Below are 21,159 nucleotides of genomic sequence, written 5' to 3'. Positions count from 1 at the left end.
ATCTTCTGTGGGTTGAGGTTAGGGTGGAATAAGAACACAGTGAGATGGTGGTGGGGACTGGCGAGGTGGCACGGTGGGTAAGAGCACGTACTGTTCCTCCAAAGGACTCAGGGTCAGTTCCTGGCACCCGTGTGCGGTGGCTCATGACCACCTTTAACTCCACTTCCAAGGAACCCAAAAGCCTTCTTCAGAGCCTGCATTAGACATACAGACAGACAGACAGACAGACAGACAGACATACGTACATACATTTTAATTCTTGTAAAAAGGTTGGAATGGGATTGAACTTGAAGAGGTAGAGCCTAGAGGCTCCATAAATAGCTCCAAAGAATCCTGAACAGCCTTGCCAGCCTTTCAGCCCTCTCATAGGCCTTAAGGCTAAATAAAACATCACCTGAAGTCATGGCTCATCTCGATTTTATTGTGTTAGTTGTTTGTGGTGGCTATAAGGAATTGCTACAAATGTTTTAGTGAAAAGAAAACAAAGCAGATAACAATTGAGTTGTAATCTGAATAAAGTAACTAACTAATAAAAAAATGAAAAGGAAAAAAAAAAAAAAGAAAAGAGAACAAAGCAAATAGAACTCAGTGCCTTACAGGGCAGCAGTCCGATCTCAGTGCTGGTGAGTGCCAAACTTGTTAAGGTGAATTGGTATTGAGTTTTATTAGATGGTATCTCTGCATTTTTTTTTGAAAGTGCTTTCATTTTGTTAATACAGCAAACGACAGTGGTCAATCTTTTTTTTAAAGATTTATTTATTTTTTATTATGTATATAATGCTAAGGCTGGCGTTTGGCGTTTGGAGTGTTTCCCACGACCCCAGTCCCTTCTAGTCCATCTGGAATTTCTATATGATCTTCAAGATCCACAGTAAGTAAGCCTTTCCCCAGTGACCATGCAAGACTCACTCTGCCGAAGCAGAGCCCTTTCCCAATGATTCTATTGTAGAACCCGACGCTTTGCAGTAAAATATTAATCAGGTCTGCCAAGTCGGCTAGTATACTGGTCTAGTAGGTCCGCGCGCTACCACCAGTGGGCAGCTGTTAAGAGTTTCGCATTGAAATCAAATCGACTGCAGGAGTGTGACTCGATCCTTAACCTTGGCCCAGATTTCTGAACCTAAGCTTTTCCCAAATAATAAGGAAAGGACAAAATGAAAGCTAGGCTCAGGCTTGTGCTGGGATACTTTGAGTGGAGAGGAAGGGGGCACTTGAACCAGACCAACTAGGTGTCACAAGCCTTACAGCCCCAGTGTGGATATGGGAAAAACTCGAACCTTGTCATCCAAAGAACAAGTGAACAAACAGTTCGCAGGTCAGACACCTGCGCCCACGGAAGGAGTCCACAGCTAGGCTTCCTGGCGCTGCTTATCTCTCTTGCAAGTATTTTTCTGCATGGGAGCCTCGTTTTCTGACCTACGGTCTTTAAAGAGCACTAGGTCTGAACTTTTTCTCTTGACTCGGAACCCGGGGTGGCGGGGTGGCGGGGTGGCGGGATGGCGGGGGGTGGGGGGTGGCGAGCCGGGGGGGGGGGGGTAGACGAGCCGGGATCGGCGTGGGCGGGGACCCCAGCTCCGCCCCTGCCGGCCCTCCCTGCTCCCTTGGGTCAGGGTGGCAGGGTTCTGAGAGGCTTCCCGCAGCCGGCTCCGGTTGGTGTCTGGAGGGGAATGCTGGGTCCGGGCCCCACGGACCGCCCGCTGCCTTCGCTTCTCGTCCACGGTGGCTGAAGCCAGTGTCGCCGGCAGGACCCGGAGCAGCGGGTCATGGACTCGGCGGGCTCGACTGCTCACGCAGGGACAGGAGGTGACCGTGATCCGCGTGCTCGCGCTGCTAGGGCCTGTCTCTTTAACTAGGATAGGGTAGGCTTAGCTTGGGATTTTGTTTTTGTTGGGTTGTTTTGTTTTTGTTTTTGTTTTTTGTGAGACCTTCAAGCGGGGTGGGGCCTGACCTGACTGTGGGGTCCAGGCCAACATTTCTTTTCTTCAGTTTGAGGGACTGAACACGGGTTCTCCTCAACTCTCTGCTTTTTAAATACGGGGTTTCAGAATGCTTTCAAATTAACAGCACAACATCATCAGGCCTAAAATATTCTTGCTGGTGTTCCCCTTGCTTTTAACTTTCTCTCATTTCCCTTCTTCAACTCTGGCATATTTTATTTCAACTCCGGCATAAATGAATGAATGAATGAATGAATGAATGAATGAATAGATGAATAAATAAATAAATTTACTTATTTATTTCCGACTGCGATTTCCCCTCTGCCTCTCCTTTCTCCCCCCTCTCCTCCTCTGCAGTCCTCCCATCCACTCGTCCTCTGTCCTATATTTTTATTCTGTTCCTCTGTTTCTGGTCTTTTCTTCTGTTTCTGTTCTATCCATAGGTCCTGATATCAAGCAAACATTGGGCATATCAAGTTGCAGTACGACTGGGCACCTCCCCTCATATTAGGCATGGACAGAGGAAACCCAGAATGTCAACTCGGCACTTTTAAAAGGATTCTTAAGACTTCCCTATCATGAATAGATTTTTCCTCCTGGCCTATAATGGCTATCTCTGAAAAAGCAGCAGATCAAATGCATTTTCTTCTTCTTCTTCTTCTTCTTCTTCTTCTTCTTCTTCTTCTTCTTCTTCTTCTTCTTCTTCTCCTTCTTCTTCTTCTTCTTCTTCTTCTTCTTCTTCTTCATCCTCCTCTTCCTTCTCCTCCTTTCCCCTCCTCCTCCTTCCTCTTCCCCCTCCTCCTCCTCCTCCTCTTTCCCCATCAGATTATTTAATTTAAAAATGGCTGAGGAATCTGTCTGGACATTTGAAACTGAGTGATTATTTGGTCCTTTGACAGTTTAAACCTGGAAAACAGTACTAAATGAGTTGGTTTAAAAGACCACTAATTAGCCGGGCATGTTGGCTCACAAAGTCAGATCTCTGTGAGTTCGAGGCCAGCCTGGTCTAGAAAAGTGAGTCTAGGACAGCCAGGACTGTTACACAGAGAGACAAACAAACACCTCCCCCACTAATTAGTGTTGACAATGACTTGATTTACATATCAGTGAGACTAGACTTTCCAGAATGCTGTAAGTTCACCAATCAAATGGCTGGTAAAGAGCTAGGCCTGCCCGTTTTGGAAGGAGGAGCTTACATTACCTGTTTAAACATTTAAGCCCTGATAGAGTCTGTGTGGCACATGAAGCTTGAGAAAATGAGATGTTTTTCTCTAGAGCCCAAGGCCCTTGGCAAACCACCCTGGTGCCCATCACTGAAGGATTCCTAAGGAGCAGCCACCACGCAGGCCTGCCTCGTTGTAAGGCAAGGGACATCAGATGGCTTAGCGTTTTCTGTGTTGAAATTCTAGTACAAGACTCTATGTATGGAAACCGGTTTCAAGTTTGCAGTGGTACTCTGTTTGGTCATAACTGCTATATTCAGAATAGACTTTCAGCTCAACAAGTGTTCTCGGAGCTAACTAACTACACATGAAATGGCCACGTATGTGCTTTACCCAGAAGCCCAGTTACACCCCTGTAATAGCAGTATGTTTGCTTTCAAGATGACAGCCCTGGAGGGGGCACAGGAGAGACATCCAGTCGACTTTCAAGGGAACAGGCTTTCGTACTGGTGTCCGCGGCTTCCATGAACTTAGGCTGCATGATGACATATTCCATCCTTGGACCGTTTTTCCCTAAGGAGGTAAAACCTTTTTATACCTGTATAAACTCTATAGTTTTTAGAAAGCCTTTCTGCTATGTCATTTTAGAGGATATAAAATATAAGAATATGAGGGTTGCGGGGAGATGGCTCAGCAGTTAGGAGTGGGTCCTGCTTTTCCAGATAACCTGAGCTCAGTTCCCAGCATCCGCATCAGGCAGCTCATACCATCTTTAGCTCTGGCTCCAGAGGGATTTGGTGCTTTTGGCCTCCATGGACACCTGTGCTTATGTGTAAATATTTCCGCACAGACACAGGTGCATTAACACATAAGTAAAAATTTTTTAAATCTTAAAAAATAAGTAAAATATAAACACGTGCCTACAATATAGATTGCGTGTGTGTGTGTGTTTGTGTGTGTGTATGTGTGTGTGTGTTATATGGCAGTTGTATTATGCTGGGGTGGGGGGGAGGGGTGGAAGGTGCTATTAGCCCATTATAAAGAGCCTAGAGGTAGTCAGCATCAGCCATCTTCACTATACCTGGAGCTCACCAGTTCAGCTAGACTGGCTGCTGGCAAAGCCCTGGGATCCTTCTGTCTCCACCTCCCAGTGCTTGAATCACAGCCATGTACCAGTAAGCTCAGCTTTGTATGTGGGTGATGCGGATCCAAGTCAGGTGGTCCTGCTTACATAACGAGTACATTACCTACTGAGTCATCCTTCCCCAACCCCAATTCTCCTAAAATATATTTGACTTTCTAAAAGTATTATTTATTCTACCAGGTAGTTTGGAGTCTATAGCTGAAAATAGGGAGCTTCAATAAATGATCAAGATACCAATGTTGTGTTCTGCTGTTGGGTATATATATATATATTAGAATTAGGTACTTGTAGCCAAGCATGATGGTGCATACCTTTAACCAGCGCAAGAAGGAGGCAGAGGCAGGCAGGCTGATCCTAGATGTTTTGAGGCCAGCCTGGTCCATAAGTTAATTCCCGACAGCCCGGGCCATTAAGTGAGACTTTGTCTCCAAAGTGGGGGTGGGGTGGGATAGTTGTGACTTAGGTAATTCAGTCTGAACTTCTTATGTACCCCAGAAGTGATGTTTGCTCAAAGGAAGGATTGTAATTAATGTTGCTTGGCTCTCTCTAACCTTTGCCCTTTGCATGGGAATATGGCCGAGAGGGAACTAGTTTGGGCAAGTTCAAACAATATGTCCACATGTTTATTTTGTGAGTCTTGCCAAAGTCTTAGGTCTGCAGGGCACTGACAACTTCTCAGTTCTCAAACCACTTCAAGAGCATGTAGTCCTCTGTTCTGTGCATCACCAGAGAAGCCTCTGTGCTAAAGGAACACTGCTTCCTCCCTGTACCCAGCCAGCACTCACTGGTTCACAGCACACACTGCCACCCGTTTATCCATTGGTGCCTACAGTGCCAAAAGGAGAGAGAGTGCTGAGGATCCCAGTATGTTAATTTTTTGTTTGGTTTGGTTTGCGGTGTTTTTTTTTTTTTTTTTGAGACAGGGTTTCTCTATGTAGCCTTGGCTATCCTGAACTCATTTTGGAGACCAGGCTGGTCTTGAACTCAGAGATCCACCTGCCTTTGCTTCACACCTGGCTGACTTGGATACTCTTTAAGGAAAAGGTGGCCAGGAGTGATGATACAAAGGAGAGAGAAAGGAGGGAGGGGTGGGGGGAGGGGGAGGGAGGGAGAGAGACAGAGACAGAAAGACAGAAAGAGACAGTCTGTGTGGGGGGGGCGGGGTCAGGGGATATGGTTAACACCTGGGTAGATCAGAGCCAAGAAGGAAGGTGTGGCACAGACTGACACGGTCCAGGTTAAGGCTAAGTGAGGTGTGGCTATGAGAACTGGTAGTTTCTCTGGGAAATAACAGATAGGAGCTGCGCCCTTGCTGATGTGGCCAGGGCAGGAGCGGAGGGAGTGGCGTCCTCTTAGGGAGCAGGAGGCAGCACACATGCGCTGAGGTTTAAATGGAGGGCAGAGGGCAAAACCTTGATAGCAGCCTGGCATCTGAGGGGCCAGCTGCTGCTGGAGTGCGGGAGCCCCGGAATGCACCACCAGGATCTGATGGTGAGTGGGAGAGCATCAGAGTGGTCGGTCAGATTCGAGTTTTGTGGAAAAAATAATAATGGGAGCCTCTAACTCAGCCTTCCTGATGCTGGTGCGAGCGCTTACCACAGCTCCTCATGCTGTGCTGACTCCCAGCCATCACATTATTTTTGTCGTTACTTCTTAACTGTAATTTTGCTATTGCTACGAATCGTAATATAAATAAATATCTGATATGTGACCCGTGTCAAAAGGTTGTTCGATCCCCAAATGGGTTGTGAGCCACAAATTGAGTGTAAATGCTGCTTTTATTTGCCGGATGTAATTGTGAACTTCCTGCTGAATAAGTTCACCCTTCTAGTTCTTTGTGAACTCTGGCTGGCTGGTTCATCTCAGCTGTGCTGGTTCAAACTCCACTCCCAGCTGAGTGATATTCACTCTGACAGCTCTCAGCTTCTCACTGTGTTGCTCTGCTTGGCCTCAAACTAACTCTGGCAATCTGTCCTAATCTTCTGGCTCCTTCTTATTCTCTGGCTTCAACTGCCTCTGATGACCTGCACTGAACTCATAAACAAACTCACCTCCACCGCCCTGCATTCAACTGTCTGAACAGCACTGACTGGAACTCAGAGACCTGCATGCCTCTGACTCCTGACTGCTGGAATTAAAGGTGTGTACCACCATGCCTGGACCTATGCTTTTCTTTACCTGATACTTGCTCTATACCAGTCTGGCCTTGAACTCAAAAATTTGCTTGCCTCTGTCACCTGGACTAAAGGCATGTCTGTATTCAGCCAGATCACACAGACCTAGAAGACCTTTAGGTGTGATCTCTTGCCAGAGCAGCCATGTTGCTGAATTTAAATCCCTCTATAGTTGAGATCCACTGCTTAACGTGTCTTACTTAGGGTATCTACTGCTGTGATGAAACACCATGACCAAAAAGCAAGTTGGAGAGGAAAGAGTTTATTTGACTTACACTTCCACATTGCTGTTTATCACTGAAGGAAGTCAGGATAGGAACTCAACTAGTCCAGGAACCTGGAGGCAGGAGCTGATGCAGAGGCCACGGAGGGGTGCTGCTTACTGGATTGCTCATCTTGCTTTTTTTTTTTTTTTACACAAAACTCAGCACCACCTTCCCAGGTGTGGTCCCACCCACCAAGGGCTGGGCCCCTCCCCCACCAATCATTAAGAAAATGCCCTGAAGGGCTTTTGAACAGCCTGATCTTGTTCTCAACTGAGGTTTCCTGCTCTCCAGTGACTCTGGCTTGTGTCAAATTGACCTAAACTAGCTGGCACAAAAGGGAAAACCCACCTGAAATGCAGTGTCTCCTGCTATGCGTTCACAACAAAGGTCACTTCTGTGGCTTCAAACGGCATGAGGATGTCTCCTTTATCTCTAGGAAGCAAGTAGATCTTCAGCAGCAGACACTGTGGAGTCCCCTAATCCAGGACAACGGATACTCTGTCGCCTGGAGATATCTCAGCCCCAGGACACACACACACACACACACACACACACACACACACACACACACACACACCCTTCAAATGCTAGCTGCAAGACCCCAGAGTCACAATCTCTCTCCAGGTCAATCTGCAGCTTGTGGCTAACTGGCTACAAGTTGGGGTTCATACATACCCCTCCTTGGATTCAATTAGAACTCAGGGAACCACTTAAGGGTATGGATTTATTAAACAGAGCACACATGAGGTAACGGACTAGGTGGCCCGTCGTCCATCAGGAGCACCTATACTGTCAGCCGTGTAGAATCTGTGAACTCTGTGCCGCTGGAGTTCATGGACACCTCATTGTATAGCATAGTAGTCTGCAGATCGGAGGGTAGAAAAGCAGCCAGGCCTGACAGCTTGGGTTTTTGTTGTTCTCTGTGTAACGTTCCTACACCTGGGTCAGAGGCAGGGCCCTTCCAGAATGAGAAGGATCTTATAACCTGTCAGCCAAGTGAGAGTTATAAGCCAGGAACACACACTCTCTCCCTCCCTCCCTCCCTCCATCTCTCTCTCTCTCTCTGTCTCTCTCTCTCTCTCTCCCTCCCTCCCTCCCTCCCTCCATCTCTCTCTCTCTCTCTCTCTCTCTCTCTCTCTCTCTCTCTCTCTCTCTTCTCAACCCTCCCAACAGGCACACACACACACACACACACACACACACACACACACACACACACACGTGCACAGGCTGGTAAGATAGCTCCATGTAAGGTACTACTTTGCTCCCCTGGATCTATATGGTAGAAGGAGAGAACTGACTCTGCAAGTTGTCCTCCGACTTCATATGTGTGCCATGGTACATGCATGTCCCACACATGTATAAACATACACACAATAAGTAAATGTAGTAACAGTATCTTTAAAAAAAGCAGATCATGTGCCAGGCATGGTGTCACTCACCTTTAATCCCAGCACTCAGGGAGGCAGAGGCAGGCGGATTATTGTGAGTTCAAGGCCAGCCTGGTCTACAAAGTGAGCCCAAGACAGTCAAGGCTACACAGAGAAACCCTGTCTTGAAAGAAAAAAACAACAATAGCCGGGTGTGGTGGCGCACGCCTTTAATCCCAGCACTCGGGAGGCAGAGGCAGGCGGATCGCTGTGAGTTCGAGGCCAGCCTGGTCTACAAAGTGAGTCCAGGATGGCCAAGGCTACATAGAGAAACCCTGTCTCGAAAAACCAAAAAAAAAAAAAAAAAAAAAAAAAAAAAAAGCAAGAAAGAAAAGAAAAAAACAACAATAGTCAAGACTTACTTGTTTTATTTTGAACATGTATATGTGTGTACCTCATACATGCAATACCCTAAGAGGACAGAAGAACGTAGGTCCCCTGGAACTGAAGTCTGGGTGGCTGTAAGCCATGCAAGAGCAACAATTGCTCTCAAGTGCTGACCCATCTCCCCGGGGCCCAAGAATGCATGCTGAAGGTTTTCAGGATTCTCGATGTAAAACTGTTTGATGCTCTGGTGACACAATGAACGGAGCCCAGTCTCCTGACCGTAAGTAGTCACAGGTAATGCACAGCCTGACACAGAGAAGGTGTGGGAAAGGTGACCGCTGACTCCCAAGGGCTGCCGTGTGGGGCTTCACACTCCATTTCATATCCAGTTGGAGTTTCAGAGTTTATCCTTAAAGATCATTCCTTTCCCTCCTTCCTTCTTTCCTTCCTTCCTTCCTTCTTTCCTCCTTTCCTTCCTTCCTCCCTCCATCCATCCTTCTCTCCCTCCCTCCCTTCTTCCTTTTTATTTTTAAATACAGGGTCTCACTATATAGCTCCAGATGGTTTAGTGATTGCTCTGTAGGCAAAGCTGGTCTTAAACTAATAGAGACCCCACTGCCTCAGCCTCCCAAGTGCTGGGATTAAAAGGCTGTACATTTTAACCTTTAAGTGGATATAGTGACAACCCAATATGAGGATCTGAGGAAGGATAGACAAGGACAAATATTTGTATGGCTGTTGTAAAGACACTGGGGTGCTCCTGTCTTGAGAAGCAAACACTCCATTTCGGTGTACTATCCCTCCGTAAGTTTCTCTCTCTCCAGAAGTAAAGCCACACACCTATGGACACTTGATTTTTGACAAAGAAGCCAAATCTATACAATGGAAAAAATGATAGCTGGTCTAACTGGATGTCTACATGTAGAAAAATGCAAGTAGACCCATATTTATCACCATGTACAAAACTCAAGTCCAAGTGGATTAAAGACCTCAACATAAAACCAGGTACACTAAATCTGTTAGAAGAAAAAGTAAAGAGCTTTGAATTCATTGGCAGAGGAGACAACTTCCTGAACAGAACACCAACAGCCCAGGCTCTAAAGTCAACAAATAATAAGTGGGACCTCATGAAACTGAAAAGCTTCTGTAAGGCAAAGGACACTGTCAACAGAACAAAGTGACAGCCTACAGACTGGGAAAAGATCTGCATCAACTCTACATCTGACAAAGGGCTAATATCCAAAATATATAAAGAGCTCAAGAAATTAAACACTACCAAACCAAATAACTCAATTAAGAAATGGGGTTCAGAGCTAAACAGAGAATTCTCAACAGAGGAGTATTTAATGGCTGAGAAACATTTAAAGAAATGCTCAACATCCTTAGTCACCAGAGAAATGCAAATGAAAAGGACTCTGAGATTATATCTTACACCCATCAGAATGGCCAAGATCAAAAACTCAAGTGACAGCACGTGCTGGCGAGGGTGTGTAGAAAGTAGAACAGTCCTTCATTGCTAGTGGGAGTGCAAACTTGTACAACCACTTTGGAAATCAATCTAGTGTTTTCTCAGAAAATTGGGAATAGTGCTACCGTAACACCCAGCTATTCCACTCCTTGGCACATACCCGAAAGATGCTCCACCACACAACAAGGACATTTGCTCAGCTATGTTCATAGCAGCTTTATTCATAATAGCCTAAATCTGGAAACAACCCAGATGTCCCTCAGTAGAAGAATGGATAAAGAAATGTTGGTACATTTATACTATGGAATACTACTCAGATATTAGAAACAAGGAAACCATGAAATTTGCAGACAAATGGATGAAACTAGAAATGATCATCCTGAGTGAGATAACCCAGACCAAGAAAGACACATATGGTATATACTCACTTATTAGCCCAACAGGGATGTCATCTGATAGTTTTCACTCAGTGGGGGATCGGGACAGATGCAAGGACTCCCTATTGGACTCCAGGTGAGAGTGGTATGGAAGAATGGGGGAGATAGAAGGACCCAGAGGGCCCAGGAACCCCACAAGGAGACCATAAAGGCTGGCAGATCTGGACCTAGCGTGGCCTGCACAAACTACTGTAGCAACCAAGGACAATGCATGCAGCAAACCTAGACCCCCTATTCAGATCTAGCTAATGGACAGCTCATTCTCCAGTGTTGTGAGGAGAGCAGGGACTGCCTCTGACGTGAACTCTGGTGCCCCCTATTTGACCATTTCCCCTTGGTGCGGAAGCCTGGTGGCACTCAGAGGAAGGGGAAGCAGGCTATCAGGATGAGACCTGATAGGTTGTGATCATATGGTGGGGGAGGAGGAGGTCTCCTTTTGTCACAAGTCTAGAGAAGGGGAATAGGGTGAAAGAGGGAGGGGGAGGGGAAACGGGAAGATACAAGTGAGGGGATAACACTCGTGATGTAATCTGGAAAATGTATTTAAGAAATGAAATTGGAAAAAAAGTTTCTCTCTTGCTCCCTAAGCCCCACACCCTCTCTCTCTCCAACATCTTTGCTCATATCTATTTAAAGTATAATAAACTCCATCTGTAACTCTTAATAAGTTCCAACGTTGCTTCATATTGATTTGCCTTGAAATTCTTTCTTTGCATCCAAGTGAAAAGCACTGGCTTGAGGCTGAGGGCGCATCCCAGTCGGTAGAGTTTGTCTAGCATAAAGCCCCATCTTTGATTATCACGTAAACAGGTGGGATGGCACATGCCTGCACATCACTCAGGATGTAGAGGCAGAGGAATCAGGAGGAATTCAAAGCCAGCCTCAGCTACATAACAGGTCTTAGGCCAGCCTGGGCTACATGAGACCCTGTCTTAAAAAGCCATAAAACAATAATAAAATAAAAAAGAATCCCAGCTTGGGCTGAATAGGGGCCTCTGAAAAGGACCCCAGGCTGCTAAAAGTGGTAGCATAGAGCTGTCTCTGGCCACCGCCTCACTGGGCTCACAGGTCAGCCATACTTGCACAGTTTGAAAGGGGTTTTAGGGGCTCAAGGCATGGCTCAGTGGTTAAGAACACACACTGCTGTTGCTGCACGGGACCTGAGTTCAGTTCCCAGCACCCACATGGTGACTTACAACTGCTTGTAAATCCAGACCCAGGGAATCAAAGCCTCCATAGACTGCTACACACTTGCGGTGCACATACAGACACACTCAGGCACACACACAAAGAAGACTCACAATAAGTGTTACTTCATCTACAGCAGAGTTCCAAGGTTCCCAGTGGAACAAGCTATGACTACTAATAATCCCACCATATGGAGGGTAAACGACCGCTTGGCTTTCAGAAGGATGTGGACCATGGGGAGTGCACTTCCCCCTGCACTGCTCAGAGGAAGGGAAGTCTTTTCAAAGTTGGATGGCAGAAGCCGCAGAGCCGACTGGCTGGGCCTTCATATGATCCTCTTGCCAGTTCCTGGCATTTCCTCTCTTTGAAGGGTTTTTGCTTTTGTTGATTTTTCCTTTAGAACTGGCAACTGGCACGTGCTGAGTGTTTTTGGTGGAGTGCAATTCTGTAACTAGAGGTGATGCTGCAGTCTGTCTACATCAGCGGTCTCCTCCACCCTGTGGCTGAGAGGCAGGGTCCCGATTTCCTCATCTGAAGTATTTGATGTGTGCGTGTGTGCGTGTGTGTGTGTGTGTGTGTGTGTGTGTGTGTGTGTGTGCATGTGCGTGTGTGTATGTGTGTGTGTCTTTCTTTCCTGGTTTGTTCGTTTGGTTGGGTTTTTTTGAGACAGGATTTCTCTGTGTAGCCTTGGCTGTCATGGAATTTGCTTTGTAGACCAGGCCGGCCTTGATCACAGAGACCTGCCTGCCTCTGGCTTCTGAGTGCTCGGATCAAAGGCGTGCACCACCTCCCCCCGCCCCCTCCCCGCCAGGGAATTCTTTATAGGCACATTAAATGAATCACTTTCACATTGGAGTCTAGATTTTACCATCTACATTCTTATCTTTCCTTATAAGGTGATGCTCTGACTATCTTCCTGTCTTCCCACCCAATACTGTTTTGTCTTCCAATTTTTATTCCTGTTTCTGTTTCTCCTAAGGCAGAAAAGAAGGGGGCCAGCAACACCATGATTGGGATGATATTTGGATGCTATGCTTTATTTGAATTGCTGGCATCTTTGGTGTTTGGGAAATATGTAAGTATCAGTACTCATATACATATGCATACATACATATTAGTTTTCAAATATCAAAGATCGTGTGGTGAGTTACTATAACTTACTAATGTACAATTTCTATAGATACAGAAGTAACCCAGTTGGAGCCCAGTATTTGATTAGTTTGTCTCTTCCATGCTTGCAAACACTGTATTTTACAGTTCTTTTAAATAATTATTTTAATATGATATTAACTATGCATGCTTCCCTGCAATTTTACATAGTGCTTTTGTTTATATAAATGTAGACTTGTTGAAGCAACCCATTTATCGTTCTTCTTTGACTTTTATTGTAGCTTGTTCACATTGGAGCCAAATTTATGTTTATAGCAGGAATGTTTATCTCAGGAGGAGTTACCATTCTTTTCGGGTAAGTAACTTTCTAATAGGTACGGGAACAAGGACAGATTTCATAGTCTGCCTGCCAACAATGCTAATGGCTTTAGAAGTTGTCCTGGATTTTTGTTGTTATATGTGTGTGATGGAGGGGGCTGTGCGCATGGAGGACGGAGGACAGCACTGTGGCATCACTTCTTTCTCTCCACCTTTACATGGATTGCAGGTCTTGAACTCGGGTTGCCAAGCACCTCACCCACTGGGCCATCTCATTGATCCATTAGGGGCTCTTTAACCCAACCAGTTACTGGATTGTCAGATGCTTGACATGCAAGTAATGGTGGCGGGAGGCGGGTGGGAAGCAAATAGAAACATTGTTGACCTTAAGGACAGAGTCTTCCAAGGTCTCCTACTGAACGGCTGAAGCGGACTCCGTGCTGAACACCTGTGACTCCAGCGCTTGGGAGACAGTGGAGGAGGACCTCGTGTTCTGGGCCAGCCTGGGCTGTATTGGAAGAGCCTGTCTCGAAACAACAATAGAGAAACAGAACTGTGCCTCCTGAATTCATCCCCAGGGACTCCTGTGACCACTCATAATGGGAACTTAATAGTCTTCTGAGCCGAGGAAACTTTTTGATTATACAGAAAGAGACTCTATTTCTTACAGAATCGCCCCAAAGGCCACCTGGCTGGAGGTGCTGAAACAGCATCATCAGAAATCTTTCTTAGCTTCTTTTCTCTCCTCTGCTTGTGGAATATTCCTAGAGGGGCTCCCTAACACCTTCTTTTGTTTTGTTATTGTTGTTGAGATAAGGCGTCACTATCTAGCCTTGAGTGGTCTGGAACTATGTAGACCTGGCTGGCCTCTACTGCCAAATGCTGAGATTAAAGGTGTGGCCTTGCTCTTTCATGTAACTACCCCCCCCCCCCCGCCCCCAATGACAAGTATGCCACCATTTATACAGCATTCACATTGTCCTGGCTGTCAAAAGCATTCAGGGAGCAGCTTAAGTGCTGTAAGCATAGCTCTGCAAAAGTACTTGCCTACCATGGGTGAGGCCTTGGATTCAACACAGCACCATAAAGAATAAGTAAATTAAAGTTAGAGATGCATTTGGTAAGGTGAGCATTGGTTATAGCAGACAATATGGTTTATGTCGGGGACTTCAGCATCCTCTGATTTTGGTACCCAAGTAGGTCCTGCCATCGTGTCTCCTATGGGTCCAGGAGCCACGGTATCACAAAGAAGCCTTGTTAGATTATAATCTCAGAGGCCAGCTATACCAACACAAGGGACAACTAAGTTTGCATGATGTGTCACAGAAATCCTCTACCGAAAGTGTGACTGACCAACTCTTTTCTCCCCCGAGGGTTTTTCTGTGTAGCCTTGGCTTTCCTGGAACTCACTCTGTAGTCCAGCCTGGCCTGAAACTCACAGAGAACTCTATCTGCCTCTGTTTCCCAAGTGCTGGAATTAAAAGAGAATGCCACCACTACCCAGCTGACAAAGCAACTCTTTAGAAGATTCCTTCAGAGATTTTTATCTAGTAACTTTGGAAAGTATGGTTCTCTTCAAGGAGTAGAATGGGTTTAAAAAAAAACCTTAAAGCCATTTTGACATTTGGTAATTGTCATTTCCTTTTTCAGTGTCTTGGATCAGCTTCCAGAAGGACCCATATTTATTACCATGTGCTTTCTGGTGAGAATAGTAGATGCCATAGGCTTTGGCGCAGCCATAACGGCATCGTCTTCCATCCTCGCAAAGGCTTTCCCAAATAATGTGGCTACAGTCATGGTATGTAATGTGAACTTCTTATTTTCCTTCTTACATAGCCAAAAACATTTGTTTGATCTGTTCTTACATGCTTCCCCCCTACTCTCTTGTGTCCCCCCTTCCCCCAACACCACCGCTGTTTAAAATGTGATATCTAGTTTCTACCTCAAGTGAAAAACTAGAAAAAGCATAGCCTTGCCAAGTGTAGTGACACACACCTGGAAGTGAAGGCTGGAGCATCCAAAGTCTGAGGCCAGCACGGTTGACCCAGCGAGTTACTGTCTAAGAAACAAAAGCAAAGAAACAAATGAAGATCATCGGTGACAACTCTGCCACAGGAGGGGAGGGTTTAAAAAGAAGGGCAAATCTGGAATGGTGGTGCGCGCCTTCAATCCCAGCACTGAGGAGGCACACAGACAGAGGGATGGATCTCTGTGAGTTCGAGGCCATCCTGGTCTACAGAGCGAGTCCAAGACAGCCAGGGCTACACAAAGAAACCTTGTCTCAACAGAACGAACAAAAGGAAAAAAAAAACCTATTTATTTGTTTTCTTTTTTATGTGTATGAGTGTTGTGCCTGCGTGTATGCATCTACACTGCATGTATGCCCAGGCGCCACAGAGGTCAGAAGCGGGGATGAGATTCCCTGGAACTCGAGTTACAATTGTCATGAGCCTCCTGGAACAATTGTCATGAGCCTCCTGGAACAATTGTCATGAGCCTCCAAATGGGTACCGGGAAAGGAGCCCAGGCCCTCTGCCGGAGCATGTGATCTTAACTGCTGAGCTGTCTCGCTAACCTCCCTCCCTGCTTTCTTTTCTTCTGCTTTTGTTTTTTAAAAACCTTCCGGGTAGCGTTTTGCTGTCTCCCTGTGCCCCTGTGAGTAGGTCCTGGCAGAGCTGCCTGTAGCTTTCCTCCACTCTAGCCCTTATCCCTCCGGACACGCTTCGCTTGTGAGAGTCTTTGCTCTCCTTTCCTCAGACTCCTGGAAGAGGTCTCCTGTCGGCTTGACGTGCTCAGAGCACTTGTGTCTTGTCTGAGGAGCGCTGTCTAATTTAGGCTTTTCTGAGCACTGCATGTGTCAGTTTGGCCACGGGCCAACTTCTTCCATATCAGACTTATTGACCTCTCAAAGAGCTGGTGTCCTGCAGAAACTCTGGGAAGTACTGTCCAAGAAAGTCCTGTGACAATGGCAGCCACCCACTGACATTTGAGATTGGCAGGGGAAACTAGACCTGCCCTCCCAGTCTTGCACATAAAGTTGCAGCCACGTGGCCTGGAGAGATGGCTCAGTGGTTAAGAGCACTGCCTGCTCTTCCAAAGGTCCTGAGTTCAATTCCCAGCAACCACATGGTGGGTCACAAACCATCTATAATGTAACCTGATGCCCTCTTCTGGCCTACAAGCAGACAACACTGTATACATAATAAATAAATCTTAAAAAAAAAAAAAGTTGCAGCCAGAGCCAATACATTCCACACACTAGTTAATCATCCGTTTTACTCCTTGGCTCTTGTCTGGAAGATTGTAAGCCATGGGTGTATTTAAAGCCCCTGAAAACTAGATTGATTTAGAATGGTACAGTTTCCTTACAGTGAGCTTCTTTTCCATAGGGTGTCCTTGTTTATTTCAGCTTTAGTTAATTTTGTGCAGACCAAAATTCAAAAGTTATAAAATGGAATACAGGATGTAGCAGATGTTTGACACACACCATTACTGTTCTGACTTCGCATTGCACATCTGCCGTCCAGTCATTCAGTGCCCTAGCTGCTCCAAGAGGGCAGCTGGTATTTCAGGATTCTTCCCAAGATTCCATGGTTATGCATGCACACAAGTACATATGCACATATGCACATAAGTACACATGCACATATGCACATAAGTACATAGGCACGTGTGTACATATGCACACACGTACATATGAACACACATACATATGCATACGTATATACATGTGCGCATGTACACATGCATGCCATACATATGCATGTGTGTACATACACACGCACATACAGATGCACACATGTACAATGCATGCACATACATGTGCACACGTACACATATGTGCACATGCACATACACATATGGAGTAGCAGAATGATTCTTTCCCCTTCTTTTTTTGGTTTTTTGAGACAGGGTTTCTCTGTGTAGCCTTGGCTATAGTTTTCTCACTTTGTAGACCACACTGACCTCTACCTGCCTCTGCGTCCCAGAGTCCTGGGATCACAGGTGTGCGCCACCATGCCCAGCTTCCCCTCCTTTTCTTTACACATGTAATGACATGCTCTTCACACTGTTTCACACCTTGCTGGTTATACTGACAAATTCACATGGGAGGTCTCCTATATCTAGTAATAAAATATCCTTAACTCTTTCTCTCCTGGCTGTGTGCACTTCCACTGTATAGATATCACCATGTTAACTAAAATGTTAGTATTTAAGCCATTTGCATCTTTATGTGCCTTTGTCTAGAACAGGGGCTCAGGGGCTCAGGCTGTCCAGCACTCTTAGACATTGGGTGTGAACTCCTGGCTTTGCTGCCTGCATCTCTTTCCCCTGGGCGCTGTGATCACAGGTGTCCTCCGCCACACCTCACTTGACATTGCAAACGATGCTACCACATCAGTGTGTAAACAATCAGTCAGGGTATAAACAAACATCTTTGTGAAATAGCATTTTTTTCCAAGTAATGCTCTCATAATTCTGTTTCTATTTATTTTTTTTGAAATTTTCATACATCAGTACTATAGTTGTATACTTTCTGTTTCTTTTTAATTACTGTGTGTGTGTGTGTGTGTGTGTGTGTGTGTGTGTGTGTGTGTAAATACAATCTCAGCCGAGTTCATCTAGTGTTGCTTACATGCACATGTGTTCAGCACTGACCACTTGGATTGGATAACCATCTGGGGTCTCCCCCTGAAGAAGACCGATTCTCCCTTTCTCTGGAGCCACTGGCTGCCTGTAGCTCTTCATCTGGGGATACAATGTTGTCCAATTTCTCCCATCCGTGTGGCATGTCAGACGGTGTAGCTGCTCTGGTTTAGGCAGCTGTTGTTGAGATTTCACGCATGCAGCTTTCCTGTCTGTGTAGAGGACACTCTCTGGCAGCAGACGTCGTGACTCCTCCCTCTTCTGCCCCCTATTTTTTTGTGTTCCCCGAGACTTGGGCACACAGATTGTGGTGCGTATGTATTAACTGGCGCTGGACACCCAGTGCCCAGTTGTGGCCACACATTCTGCTCTGTTGTACACGTCTGCAATGGTCTTGGTCAGCTGCAAAAAGACGCTCCATTGATGCAGGGCAGGAGCAACAACTATCTGTGGGTATAAGGATACATATTTCAGATGTGGTTGCAAATTATACTGGTCTAGGAAAATGGCATTTACTAGGGTCAATGCTGGTGTCCATGACCTCACTGGCCATAGGTAGGTTAGCTAGGTTTGCAATACCGGGCATTTTTAGGTAGGATCTTACCATGTCACCCTGCCTGGCCTGGAACTCTTAGAGGTCTGCCTGCCTCTACATCCCAAGTGCTGACATTAAAGGCATGTGTCAGTGTGCTGACACTCGTAATTCTTCGGCTGAAATGCATTAACTAGATTCCTTTTTGTTTTTCACTTTTAGGGAAGTCTTGAAGTTTTCTCTGGACTGGGGCTGGTGGCAGGCCCCCCACTAGGAGGTGTGCTGTACCAGTCCTTTGGCTATGAGGTGCCTTTTATTCTCCTGGGGTGCATGGTCCTGCTGCTGATACCACTCAACCTTTGTATTTTGCCAAGTTACGGTGAGCTCAAATGTAACACTTATTTTGAAATCTTTACTTCCCTTCTGTGTCTTTTTAAAGGATATGTTTATGATTTCTTAGCTTCTGTTTTGTGTAATCAATAATGCCTCTTTACAGTATCCTCCAAAACTGGTTTTCTTTCCTAAGACGTGGGTAGTCAGTTCATGGTACTTTTTGCTTACAAAGGACCAGGAATATAGCTCAGGTAGCAGAGTGCTTGCCTAGCATGGAGCCCTAGGTTTAATCGCCAGTGCCACACAAGCAGAACATGGAAAAATGCTCTCCTGTAAGGCAGCCTCAGCCACAGAGTGAGTTTGAGGTCAGCCTGGGATGTGTGAGGCCCTACCTTTAAAAAAAAATAAAAATCTTAAAACCCATATACCAATTTCCCCCAGGTTTTAGGAGAAACAAATATTTAATTTCTGTTCACAAGCCATTATCATGGGCTGAACTAAATTTTCACAGAGGTTGCTGTCATAAAAAACCAGGGGAGAAGCTGGGCGGTGGTGGCACACGCCTTTAATCCCAGCACTTGGGAGGCAGAGGCAAGCCGATCACTGGGAATTCGAGGCCAGCCTGGTCTACAAAGTGAGTCCAGCCCAGCCAAGGCTACATAGAGAAATCCTGTCTCGAAAAACAAACAAACAAACAAAAACAAACAAACAAACAAAAAAAGCCAGGGGAGGTCCCACAAAAGTTCTAGGCTAGCTTTTGTTTTGTTTTTGGTTGTATTTTAATGAAGTCCCACTGTGTAGCCCTTGCTGCCCTGGGACTCACTCTGTCGGCCAGGCTGGTCTTGAACTCACAGAGAACCTCCTGCCTCTGCCAGTCCCAACTCTAGGCCAACTGTATGGACACAGTGAGTTCCAGGCCAGCCTGGCCACCTAGTGAGGTGCTTGTCTCTCACTCTGTTTGTTTGAGACACATTCAATAGAGGAAGGCAAGGCCGAGTCTTCCTTCCCAGTGGGCCTTTCACCTGTCAATGCAGTAGTAACAGTTACAAGGATACAGGCCCAAAGCTTTCATGCCCATATGAATCAACCGTCTCTGTGACAAGTGCCTGTATGTTGCTGATAAGAGCTAACCAGTGGGAGGAGCACAGAACACCTTGCCCCCTTAGGTACTTACTTATGGCCCATTTGTTGTTCCTTTTTGTCCAAACGAAATTTACCAATCAGGTTATGTTCATTGTAAGTATTGTTTCTTAGTAGGATAATCAACGTTGCACCCTTACCAGGTTACTATATAACAAAGCTGCAGAGCTCAGCAGGAGAGCTGGGCAGCTGAGAACAGAGCCAGAGAGGCAATACCACAGTAAGCCACAAGGTGGTGCTCATGTTCTCTGCAAGTGTAAAGAATCAGTTAGCTTGTTTGGGTTTTGTTTTTGTTTCCCTTAGTTTAGCATCCTGGGCTGAGGTGCGAGTGTGATGGCTATTTGACTGAGAATTAGGGACAGTCAGCAACAGGCCTGGAGGGATGGGTCAGTGGCGAAGAGCCCTTGCGGAGGGCCTGGGTTTGATTCCCAGCATCTGTGGTTCGCATCTGACATCCTCTTCTGACGTCCTTGGGCATCAGTCGTGCCTGTAGTGTGCATGCATACAGGCAGGCAAAACACTCACACATAATAATTAAGTCTAATAAAAAAAAAGAAATAGCTGGTCATACTCTCATGCAGCAGAAGAAAAAAACTGTTAACTCTATTATACTAGGAAACGGGAAAAGACACCTAAAACAGACGAATGAAAACTGGAATTAAAAAAAAAAATCCCTTGGGTTAATATTCAGGCTATAATTCAGATTTGAATGTTTATATTTAAGAGTATTCTTTTTTTTTTTTTTTTTTTTTTTTTTTTTTTTTTTGAGATAGGCCTTGGCTGTCCTGGACTAGCTTTGTAGACCAGGCTGGCCTCGAACTCCCAACGATCCACCTGCCTCTGCCTCTGAAGTGCTGGGATTAAAGGCATGCGCCACCATGCCTGGCTAGAGTATTCTTAAAGTTGTTGAAAATTTTAGTGCAGATAACTAGGAAAGTGGCCACATTTTCTTTTCTCTTCCATTGGCAGGATTCAGTGTCCTTCCACGCCCGCAGCCAGTGATGCTTAGCACTGTGTGTTAGTTAGGAGCCCTTCAGTCTCCACATCAGCTCTCCAGGTGCTCTCTGGTGCTCTACTCCAGCAGCCACGGGCACTGCAGTCCTCCCATTAAAATCCTGAACCTGAACCTGAAGAGGTCTGCTTTACATCGCGGTGACAGGAAGATCTATACGCTATGCTGTAGACCCACCTCCTCTGTGGGCCACATGCTACCAGGCAGGCTTACCTGTGCTCCGGAACAGAGTGAGCACCAAGTCCCACTTACGCTATGTTTTTATTCACTCACATATACCTATGATAAGGCTTACTTTAAAATTAGGCTCAACCTGGCGTGGTGGCGCACGACTTTAATCCCAGCACTCAGGAGGCAGAGGCAGGCAGATCGCTGTGAGTTCGAGGCCAGCCTGGTCTACAAAGTGAGTCCAGGACAGCCAAGGCTACACAGAGAAACCCTGTCTCAAAAAACAAAACAAAACAAAATAAAATTAGGCACAGTTAGGAGGCTGAAGTGATGGTTAAGAGCATTGGCTGCTCTTGCAGAGGACC

At 45.9% G+C, this 21,159-nt stretch overlaps 1 protein-coding gene across 4 annotated transcripts in view; it reads left to right on the top strand.

Moving 5' to 3' along the window:
* The first annotated feature begins 1,069 nt into the window (after nucleotides 1–1,069).
* SLC18B1 (solute carrier family 18 member B1) overlaps nucleotides 1,070–21,159 on the top strand; it is a 32,269-nt gene continuing 12,179 nt past the window's right edge. The window contains exons 1-6 of one of the 4 annotated variants that reach the window (XM_084777561.1): nucleotides 1,070–1,353; nucleotides 3,542–3,681; nucleotides 12,514–12,609; nucleotides 12,926–12,999; nucleotides 14,613–14,760; nucleotides 18,364–18,520. In XM_084777561.1, coding sequence (XP_084633687.1) covers nucleotides 3,625–3,681; nucleotides 12,514–12,609; nucleotides 12,926–12,999; nucleotides 14,613–14,760; nucleotides 18,364–18,520 — 532 coding nt within the window. In that variant the 5' untranslated portion in view covers nucleotides 1,070–1,353; nucleotides 3,542–3,624. Of the gene's footprint in view, nucleotides 1,440–1,579; nucleotides 1,804–3,541; nucleotides 3,682–12,513; nucleotides 12,610–12,925; nucleotides 13,000–14,612; nucleotides 14,761–18,363; nucleotides 18,521–21,159 lie in introns of those variants that run through there. The other 3 variants (XM_084777563.1, XM_084777562.1, XM_084777560.1) reach the window with 3 other exon arrangements.

The sequence above is a fragment of the Acomys minous genome, assembly GCF_964271855.1.
Source record: "Acomys minous genome assembly, chromosome: 3".
Classification (NCBI taxonomy): domain Eukaryota; kingdom Metazoa; phylum Chordata; class Mammalia; order Rodentia; family Muridae; genus Acomys; species Acomys minous.
Note: the sequence above shows the minus strand (reverse complement) of the source record. Positions and strands in the feature narration are given on the sequence as shown.